The 11,353-nt window shown below is 39.1% G+C and overlaps 1 protein-coding gene across 9 annotated transcripts in view; it reads left to right on the top strand.

Annotated features, from left to right (window-relative positions):
- dgki (diacylglycerol kinase, iota) overlaps positions 1-11,353 on the top strand; it is a 74,524-nt gene that overhangs the window by 47,711 nt on the left and 15,460 nt on the right. For all 9 annotated transcript variants that reach the window (XR_014531360.1, XR_014531361.1, XR_014531362.1 and 6 more), the window contains exons 12-20: positions 3,478-3,538; positions 4,559-4,672; positions 6,448-6,573; positions 7,102-7,180; positions 7,289-7,344; positions 7,455-7,517; positions 7,752-7,825; positions 9,043-9,154; positions 9,255-9,454. Coding sequence is in view for 5 of the 9 variants with exons in the window: in XM_083528348.1 (XP_083384474.1) it covers positions 3,478-3,538; positions 4,559-4,672; positions 6,448-6,573; positions 7,102-7,180; positions 7,289-7,344; positions 7,455-7,517; positions 7,752-7,825; positions 9,043-9,154; positions 9,255-9,454 (885 nt within the window). In the remaining 4 variants the exon portion in view is untranslated. The remainder of the gene's footprint in view (positions 1-3,477; positions 3,539-4,558; positions 4,673-6,447; positions 6,574-7,101; positions 7,181-7,288; positions 7,345-7,454; positions 7,518-7,751; positions 7,826-9,042; positions 9,155-9,254; positions 9,455-11,353) is intronic.

Genomic DNA, 11,353 nt, shown 5'->3' with positions numbered 1-11,353 from the left:
AGCAGGGATGGTGTTCTTGGGATGGTACTCATCATTCTTCTTCCTCCAAACACGTGTAGTGGAATTATGACCCAAAAGTTCTATTTTGGGCTCATCTGACCACATGACTTTCTCCCATGACTCCTCTGGATCATCTAAATGGTCAGTGGCAAACTTAAGAAGTGCCTGGACATGTGCTGGTTTAAGCAGGGGAACCTTCCGTGCCATGCATGATTTGAAACTATGACGTCTTAGTGTATTACCAACAGTAATGGTCCCAGCTCTTATCAGGTCATTGACCAGCTCCTCCCGTGTAGTTCTGGGCTGATTTCTCACCTTCCTTAGGATCATTGAGACCCCACGAGGTGAGATCTTGCATGGAGCCCCAGTCCGAGGGAGATTGACAGTCATGTTTAGCTTCTTCCATTTTCTAATGATTGCTCCAACAGTGGACCTTTTTTCACCAAGCTGCTTGGCAATTTCCCCGTAGCCCTTTCCAGCCTTGTGGAGGTGTACAATTTTGTCTCTAGTGTCTTTGGACAGCTCTTTGGTCTTGGCCATGTTAGTAGTTGGATTCTTACTGATTGTATGGGGTGGACAGGTGTCTTTATGCAGCTAACGACCTCAAACAGGTGCATCTAATTTAGGATAATAAATGTAGTGGAGGTGGACATTTTAAAGGCAGACTAACAGGTCTTTGAGGGTCAGAATTCTAGCTGATAGACAGGTGTTCAAATACTTATTTGCAGCTGTATCATACTAATAAATAGTTATGAATCATATATTGTGATTTCTGGATTTATTTTTTTTAGATTATGTCTCTCATAATGGACATGCACCTACGATGACAATTTCAGACCCCTCCATGATTTCTAAGTGGGAGAACTTGCAAAATAGCAGGGTGTTCAAATACTTATTTTCCTCACTGTATATATATATATATATATATATATATATATATATATATATATATATATATATATATATATACACACACACACACACACACACACACACACACACACACACACACACACACACACACATATATATATAAAGGTGGCTTTAAATGGTGTGGATGGAAAGAGAAATGGTATAGAGGTGATCCTGAAGGAAAAGTGCAGTAATAGTGTAGTGGAGGTGAAAAGAGTTTCTGATAGAGTAAAAAATGTGAAGCTGGAAGTTGAAGGGGTGATGATAAACTGGATGATTGGGCAACTACAAGTTACAAGAAGTAATAAAGGATTCAGCTTGGAAGGTACTTAGTGTGACAACTGAAAAGAGAAAGTAAGACAAAGGGATGTGGTGGTGTGATGAGGATTACAGAAAGACATAAGGAGAAAGAGGCTGGTAAAACAGATTTGGGATCTGCAGAGAGATGAGAAAGGTAGGCATTAAATTGTGGTGACTAGTGGGGAGAGTGTGTTTAGAAGATGAAGTGTTTTTGAAGATGTGAAGATGATGAAAATGGAGTATTTTGAGCAGCTGATGAATGAGGAAAATGAGAGAGAGAGAAGGGTGGATGGTGTGGCGATGGTGAAGCAGGAAGTGGATAGGATTAGTAAGGAAGTGAGAGCAGCGATTAAGAGGATGAAGGTTGGAAAGTCGTTTAGACCAGATGTCATACCAGTAGAAGCGTGGAGATGTTTAGGAGAGATGGCAGTGAAGATTTTTACCAAAATTGAAGGAGTGTGCTGGTACTGGTTTTTAATAATAAGAGAGATGTGCAGACCTGCAGGAATAACAGGGGATTAAAGTTAAAGATGAAAGGGGATTAAAGATCAGACACCATGAAGTTATGGGAAAGAGTGGTGGAAGCCAGGCTGAGAGAAGAGGTGACCATCTGTAATCAACAGTATGGTTTCATGCCGAGGAAGAGCACCACAGACGCAATATTTCCTTTGAGAATGTTGATGGAGAAGTATAGAGAAGGTCAGAAGGAGTTGCATTGTGTGTTTGTGGATTTAGAGAAAGCCTTTTACAGGGTGCCGAGAGAGAAGTTGTGGTATTGTATGAGGAAGTCAGGTGTGTCAGAGAAGGATGTGAGGGTGGTACAGGACATGTATGAGGACAGTTTGACAGCAATGAAGTGTACAGTAGGAACGACAGACTGGTTTAAGTTGGAGATTGGTTTGCATCAAGGATCGGCTCTGAGCCCTTTCCTGTTTGCAGTGGTGATTGACAGGTTGACGGACGAGGTCAGACAGGAGTTTTAATGGACTATGATGTTTGCGGATGATATTGTGATTTGTGGTGAGAGGAGAGAGCAGGTTGAGAAGATCCTGGAGAGTTGGAGGTACACGCTGGAAAGAATGGGAATGAAAGTCAGTAGGAGTAAGACAGAGTACATGTGTGTGAATGAGAGGAAGGGCAGTGGAGTGGTGCAGTTGCAGGGAGAAGAGGTGGTGAAGGTGGAGGAGTTTAAGTACCTGGGGTCAACAGTACAAAGTAATGGAGAGTGTGTTAGAGAAGTGAAGAAAAGAGTGCAGGTGATGTAGAGTGGGTGGAATGGCAGGAGTGATTTGTGATAAAAGGATATCTGCAAGAGTGAAAGGGAAGACATGCTGGTGGCGAATTTGAAAGAGGCAGATGTAGAGGACAGGGTAGAATGGAGACGGAAGAAGAAGAAGAAGAAGAAGAAGAAGAAATAAATGATTTATTAATATAATGTTTTGACATGCCATTGCCACCTCTATCTGTAAACAGTCAATTGGCATTGTGGATAATGTGGAAACCATGTTAATGAAAAACACTGAAACTAAAATCAGTGCTGTGTTTGATAATGGACAAGATGCTTATTTATAAGATTAATATGCAAGTTCTTCAAATGGTGTCCTTCCTTTTAAATGCATTTAAAAACTTGTAAACATTTATTATAATCTTCAAATGACAACACTAATAGAAGATGTAATGTTTCTCTTTTAGAGAGTTAAGTGTTCCAGAAGTTTCTTTTCTTTACTCTCTGGTCTTAGTTCATGCTAGGTCCCTGCTTGGTTCTGTCTCATAATTGAGCTGTTTTCTGTGGGCAGTAAAGCACGTCCTTGCGCTCAGAGGGGATCTGCTGTTTGTTCTGAGCTGACAGGGGCTTAAGGAAAAGAAACAGAAAGAGAGACATGAAGGAAATAAGCTAGACAGGGGCAGAAAGACATACACATAGGAAGATGGAGTGAGGTAGACACATATACAGGCAGAAAGAGACAAATAGAAAGAAGAAAGAACGAGAGAAAAAGAGCGAACGAAAGAGGGCAGGACCCAGCTGGTGGTGCCTACTGCTGAGTTTAGCCTGACAGAGCTGTGATTAAAGCCTCTCTGCCAAAACGTGCATCTTTAACTGGACTTACAGATACCAGCACACTCGTCTGTTGAGAAAAGAGAGAGAAAGAGAGTGAGAGAGAAAGACTGAGAGAGAAGACATGCTACACATTATTGTTTGAACACAATATGTATTTCTACACTGCTCATAAATTTATAGCTATGCCATATGACTGTTTCTCTCAGGTTGGAATTGTACAGAAAAGTGCCAAATCTTCGCATCCTTGCCTGTGGAGGTGACGGAACGGTAAGTTTAACTCTGAGTTTTAAAACAATTAGACCTTTCCATTAGAAACTTAAAGCTGGAAACATTGCATATTACATCATAATACACTCATTTCAAATCTCATTATAATTGCCTTATAAGGGCCATTTATATTAACCATTCTTTTAGAGAGCATCCCCCTCCCACAGAGTTTGGCTAACCAATGGTTACGAAGCGCTGGCCAGCATGAAGCGTTAGAGCCCTTTTGCATTACCTTTACTGTTTTCATGTGACAAGTGTCTTTTCATTCACAGCTGATTTCATTTCTTCGTTTAATTCACAAGTGCATAAATGCCACATTGTTTCCGCTTTGTCTTCTCGAAATAATGTGTTCAGCTTTCTGTCACTTTGTGAACTGTTTTGTTCCTTGTTTTTTATTTTTTGCTCTTGTTTAGCATCTTTCACATTGTTCGCCAATTGGCCGATCTATTACCTGGTCTATGTTTTGATTCTGTCTGTCCTTGTGGATTGTTTGCCTGTTTACCTATTTAAAATTTTTTTTTTTTTCCACTTCCACAATTGTGCATTCACATTACATAACAATCCACCTAGCATTTTTGGAAGGTGAGGAAGAACCTGAAGGAAACCTGGTGGCATGCTATTACAGAAAAATCATTAATGCTGTGGTCATGTGATGCATTACCACTCTAAAACTTTATTCCTTTCATAATCAACATTAGATCCACTATTTCACAATACTCCTTTTTTTGTTTTTTAGCTGCTAGCTCTCTTAAATAACCTAACTAGCTAATAAACGAGAATTGGACTGACATGGGTGTGTTTTAAAGCACGGAAGGCCCACACAGGGTGAGGTAGGGGTATTCTAGGACCAGGATTGAGTAACACTGCTATGAATTATAGCAATATTATCTTTGTCCTCTTTAAACAATACAATATCTTAGCAAAATGAACACAATGAGTAGTAATTATTCAGATCGCACTGACTGTTATTTATTATTTCAGAGATCACACCAGTATGTGTCTGTGTGTTGAATGCTGCAGGTGGGCTGGATCCTATCGGTGCTGGACGAACTACAGATGAACCCACAGCCTCCTGTTGCTGTTCTTCCCCTTGGCACAGGAAACGACCTCGCCAGGACACTCAACTGGGGAGGAGTGAGTCATCTTCTTCCTGAACTCGCACCATAGAAAGCAAAAGATATATGAATGATTCATGAACTGAAAAACATTGATTAATAAACCATGTGCAACCTGGCTTTCTTCTTTCAGAGAGCACTCGGTTGGCGCTGAAGCTGTTTCGATTAGCATCAGTGCCATTCAAAATATATGTGCGCTCAAAACAAGAACGGGCCAAAGACAGAGGAAAATAAACTCCTAGTTCTAGTTTCGATTTTTTCCTCATAGCTCATAGTTCTAACAATGTGCAATGAATTACATGTAAAATGTGCATCTGGTAATTTGTTTAAGCAGCTTATTTAGATGCAACAAAATTGCACACGACTTATATTATTAACAATAACATGGACAAGTTTGCACCATGGAAATTGTAATTGACAATCATTGTAATTTTCACCTTTTGATGAAAATATGACAAAATGGTAATAATGATGTAGAGATTCAGCTCCCTGATACCCCAAAAGCCATGTCTAGTGTCTTTGTTCAATGTCTCAGTTTATTTATTTAAATACGTTTTATTCAGAAACTGATATTAATTATTCAGTAACTACAGTGAGATGAGTTGGAAAGGTATATAGTCATAACAGTAGTAATGTATTAATGAGAGTGATGAGGTAGTGAGTGAGAGGACTAACTGATGGCTCTTGGAATTTTGAGAGTAAATGTTTAAGAAAGAAAACAGCAGGTTATTTCAGTAGTGCAACAAGGCCCACCTTCGGAACTCCTGGTACTGAAATGGTATTAAATGATATTAAAAATGTTTTCGGATGTTATAGTGCCTTTGGTGTCTGCACTATTAATGTGGGATTGTGTAATGCAAGGTGTAACTATTAACCCCTTCACACGTAACTGTAGAATCTCTTTAAGGTCAGCTAGCTCCGCTTCTCCATTAGCACTTAAAGCTTTGAGCAATTGTGTAATGAAAGCATGTTTCTGATGCTAATTAGCATCTCTTCTAATAAGAGTGGGGTTTCTGTGTACCATCTCTGAAGCCTCTCTAGAGGTAGACAGCTTCAAAGCAGACAGTAGTGTGTAGGGGGACATGGGTGATATGCAGGGTCGTCAACAATAATTATATTAAATAATGAAATGCTGCATTAAATCTGTGTGGTAATCGCATTCTGGTGTTGACTATAAAGTAGTGATGAATAACACAATTATTGTTTTTTACAAATGGTATAATTGAGACAGCGAGACATAGCAAGCAGCTACCGGCAGAGGACTTGTTTATTTGTGTGCTTGCATATTAGGTATAGAAACAAAAAGCACTCATGGACTAATTTGATTGATTGGCCTTCTAAGCGTAGCTTGATTAGTGAAGTGGGCTTGATTATGACAAGGGCTACTTGAGTGATTATTCTCTACATATAAAAGGCCTTATATTGAACTATGTGCTGCCATTACTGCTGCCAGTCGGAACTGGAAACAAGCTCGCATTGACCTTGATGAGTCTGGAGATCTTCTCTCTCTCTATTGTCCTTTCATGTTTTTCATGCAAAATGGTGTTATTGGCACAACTATCGTTGTAAGTCTCTTGTTGTACATTAGAATAGATGCTGTAATTATCTCAATTGATGTGTTCAAGGGCTCTATTTAACCCTCAAGGAAAAAAGCTCCCTATGGGTCATTATAATGGCAGGTAATGACTTTCTAAAAGCTTTAAAGTGACATCACACTTAATACAGACACTCGCTCCCTGTCATCCTCTGTCTATCTCCGTTTAATTCTTTCTCATGCTCTCTCTCTTTCTTAAGGGTTACACAGATGAGCCGGTGTCTAAGATCCTGTGCCATGTGGAGGATGGGACTGTGGTCCAACTTGACCGCTGGAATCTGCAGGTGGAGCGTTCGCCTGCACAGCCCGAGGAGGGCACTCAGAAGGTAAGGGAGGACAGGATACAAGGTTATACATCAGAGGATGATGATTTGCACTTTTAAGCTTGACCCATAGTAATGTTTTCTAGTGTTTGGCCATTATTTCACACAGACTTCACAAAGTACCATTTCTCTAACTACATAGGGTATAATATAATAGCACTGCAGGACTTATATAGTGCAGCTTATGCCTAATTAAACTGTACACCTGAGATACAGCCACTGAGAAAAAACTTATTAAAAAGGCCTATTGTTATTCCTTTTGAGAGACATAATTTCTGTTTTATACAGAAATTATACATATGTGAAAATAAAGTATGCTTTGAGTGACATTTATTAAGACCCTGCATGCAGCTATGTGGTGAGTCTTTTATTAAGAACTGCATGTCTCAATATCCCCTTTTATGTTAGATTATGTTTCTGAAAAGTACTATTTAAACAAGGTATTTCATTTTGACATAAAGACCGTGTAGACATGAGGAAAGAGAAGAATCTGTAAATTTTTTATATTGTCCAATTTATCCTTTTTTCCAGCTTCCTTTGAACGTGTTCAATAACTACTTCAGCCTTGGCTTTGATGCTCATGTCACTCTCGAGTTCCATGAATCTAGAGGTCAGTGGACTTGTAACTTATTACATAAAACTGTGTTTGTTTTAATATGACAAATCTAACAAAATCTATAGCTGTTCTCCAGTTCAGCATTCTGTGTCTTTCCTTCAGAGGCCAACCCTGAGAAATTCAACAGCCGCTTCCGCAACAAGATGTTCTATGCAGGGGTGAGCACAACTCTGGGTGCCAGAGCTGAGAGACTGTAGGCTTATCTTAGATTAATAAGAGAGTGTGGGAGAGAAAGGAAATGACTGTGTGCGTGTCTCTGTCCCCTCAGGCTGCCTTTTCTGACTTCCTACAGAGGAGCTCCAGGGACCTGTCCAAGCATGTCAGAGTGGTGGTGAGTAGCCCATGTCTTCTGAAACTTTCTATTGTGTGAAGAAATTGATACTGGTGTTTGAGGTGCCCTGTCCAATCCATTAAACCTATTGGCAGTGAAGGCTTCCCACATGCCTCACTGATAAATCTACACAAGTCTGACACGCTTGCTTGAATAATGCTTCCTATAACTACCACAATTCTCAGTTTTTGTGTTCGCCTTTTCCCACTGTGTCGTACTGATTGGCCTCTGAAGTGTGACGGTACGGATCTCACAGCCAAGATCCAGGAGCTGAAGTTTCAGTGCATTGTCTTCTTAAACATTCCCAGGTTAGTGTACAAATTTAAGAACCCACATCTATGCTACTGATCTGTTTTTTGTCCATAAGACCTCATAGATCCTCTATTATGAGTGATTTTACTCAATATTGAAAATCCAAAAGTATCCTTGATTGCAAGCTAAAAAATTTTCCTGCACACTATAAGGATTACCATATTGCCTAAAAGCTTATATCTAGATGCATTTAAATAGAGGTTTTTTTTTTATTTCACAAAAGTTTGAGTAAAATCTGTAGACAGCATGAAACATGAAAGAAAAGTTGAGAAACTATTTCTAAGTATTCAGTGTTCCTATCTCAAATTAATTAGCAGTCCTTGTTTGTGCATGCCTAAAATGCTTTCAGCAATCCTATATGGGTCCTTAATGTGTACCTTGGAAAAGCTCATATCGATGCTGATGCAACAGTAGCCTCTTACCCAAAACCTTTGTGACTGTTAACGAAGACAAATCATATCTGAGCAGTTTCTGGTGGCACATTGGATGCCACTGAATCAAAGCAGTGGCAGTGGTTTAAAAGGACTGGTAAATTGAACTGTGAACCTGATCCTTGAATGGAACATGACTTACATTTCACCAGTCAATGAAAAGCACTTGCACAAGCACTTGAGTAGATAATGAGATGTCAAGACCTTGTGGAATAGTTACTCCAGGTCCATACTTAACATCATAATGGTGTAATGCGGACTTGGACTTGGATATGGCCTGAAGGGCTCAGGCAACTTTTTAGGACATTTTATTTTATGTTGGACAAAGTACCTCTTGATATATAGGTCAAGTGGCAGAAAGTCAAAGTGACTATCGATGTGCAGAGCTTAAATGCAGTTCACCATCCATCTGTTGGTGTGCATCAGTTTTACTGCAGCGTGTGATTTACAATCATGATGTCATCAGAATTTAATTTAATTCAATTTAATAAAATGTTGGAGATCAAAACCATTAGCAAAGTTGATTTTGTTCTTATAACTATTAGCCTATCTAACTGGTCATTTAATCCATAACTCAATAACATAAGGCAATAAAATGTATCTAATGTTGGTGAAAAGGTTCAGAAATAAAAAGCCCTATAGCTCCTATAAATAACCTGAAATTTACTGCAAACATGTAGTTGTAGAATTTATGGTACATGTGTTCCTCTGGGTACAAATGGTTTGAGAATCTCTGGTATATGTGACATTTCTTTACACACACTCATCCCACTTCTCTGCAGGTACTGTGCAGGGACTATGCCCTGGGGTAACACAGGTGACCACAGAGACTTCGAACCTCAGCGGCATGATGACGGCTGTATCGAGGTTATCGGATTTACAATGGCCTCCTTGGTGAGTGGCTACTTTATATACCAGGTATGTTATGAAATTGCTGGATATGTCTTGCTGAAAATCAAAGGATTGTGTAAATATTGATCCTCTGGTGCATTAGGCAGCGCTGCAGGTTGGAGGTCACGGTGAGCGACTACATCAGTGCAGAGAAGTGATACTCACTACCTACAAAACAGTGCCTGTGCAGGTGGATGGAGAGCCATGTCGCCTGGCACCATCCACACTTCGTATCTCACTCCGTAACCAAGCCAACATGGTGCAGAAAAGCAAGAGACGCACATCTGTTCCACTGCTTAATGAGTAAGACACACATACACAAACATACAAAAGATTTATTATTCGTTCATGTTGCTTTTATGACTAAAGAAAATAGCATGTTCATAATTCTATAATGAATTTTTTTATTATTGATCTTTGTAATAATTTCAGTGATTTTAACTATCATATTTTTCGGACTATAAGCCGCTACTTTTTTCCCACGTTTTGAACCCCGCGGCTTAAACAACGAAGCGGCTTTTTTATTAATTTTTCCTGGGTTTCACAAACTTCAAGCCAAAAAACTGAGCCCCATAACATTAGACCAATGAAATTTCCGAACGGAAACAAAAAAACGCAACTCACCTGTGTTCTGAGCTGCACGGCATCGGGAGAAAAAACTTTTTCTTTAAACGCACGACGATGCCAAAAGATAAACTCCAGAGAGAAATAGCTGTGAAAGGAAGGAGAAAGACAGTGAGCAATGACTTTTTTGGTAGGCTACTGTTAAGATACAAGCCGTTGTAACGCGTTGAGTCAGGGTTAAAGGAGAGCTCACTAACTCCAGTTACAACAGAAATCATATAAGCACAGACAGGTTTCCAAAACTTGTGCTTTTTTCTTGGCAACAGCGTTACTGGTTAGTCAAAGAAACTTAGAAATGAGAGTCAGAAAATAATAAGGACATATTCCTCGGTCTTGCACACATGCAGTAATACCGGAAAAAATGCGCCGGCAGGCTATTCCCAAAATGCCGCTCTGCTCTTAAAGGAGCCACAACATATTTCACCCGTTACACCGTGTAACAGACACTGTCTTTCATTTAAGCCTGTGTAAAGTTTTAGTGTAGAGATATATGTAGGCTTATAGACAGGTGCAGCTTTGTCAAATTCAGTGGGTGCGGCTTATATATGCGCTTTATAGTCCAGAAATTACTGTAAATGTAATTTATTTATACACATAAGCGTTTTTCCTGTTGACAAATTCCAAATGGCATCCTGTTCACAGAATGTTTTTGTAAAGGGTATATATGTTCTAGTTTGCTACTTTCTATATTTCCCACTGTACACATAAAACTGTGTGCATTGCATTATTTACATTGTATGGACAAAAGTACTGATACACCTGACTTTTCCACCCATATGTGGTTCTTCCCAAAACACTGTAAGATCTTCATCAGAATAAAAAATTTTCCTTTGACAACATGATCTAAGTAGAACCTCTTTAGACCTGAAACATTAATCATCCAAAAACCGTTAAGAAGCTTTTTGTCTTCAGAAATATACAGAATTCCTGTCAACAATGATTACTTAAAATCTTTTCTGCAAGTAAGCCCTATGCTAAACAAAAGATAAACAGAACATTTAAATTCACTAAATAGAACTGCGTCTACTACTATGACACACTATGTTCCTAACAAAACACCATTTGAATTCCAGACATTAAAAAGCATGATGTTACTTCTATTACGCAGACTTAGATTTTGAACATTTATTTCATGCGAAATTAATATCTGTTTGAAGAAATATGCCATTTATAATGCATAGTCCATTTCTGGGTTCAATCAGGTCACTTTTTTAATACAAGGGTGTTTGAGTGCATGAGTATGATGAAATTGATTTCTACAACACTGATGTAATTATTGTAATAAGAGGAACATTTATTATTTCACACATTCTGTACATGCACACGATTCTGAACACTTAAGTGGCTGGTTCTGATTGTAAAACTAACCGGTGTGATGTTCTGCCTGCTGTTTAAGCTTATATCCTGGTTTGAGTTCCTCTTCCTCCATCTGTGTTTCCTGTGTGATGAGCTCTTTAAACTGCACCAGTCTCTGTCCCTTCCTTCACTCTATCATTCTTTCACTCAGCAGTGTTTCTTTCTTAGCCATGCTGTAACCTGTCTTTAATTCCACATCACTTTCCTTGCTGATAACTCAAC

The sequence above is a fragment of the Silurus aristotelis genome (assembly GCF_946808225.1).
Source record: "Silurus aristotelis genome assembly, chromosome: 24".
NCBI classification, from domain to species: Eukaryota; Metazoa; Chordata; class Actinopteri; order Siluriformes; family Siluridae; genus Silurus; species Silurus aristotelis.
The sequence above is the reverse complement of the archived record's forward strand: the minus strand, read 5'-3'. Positions and strand labels throughout refer to the sequence as shown.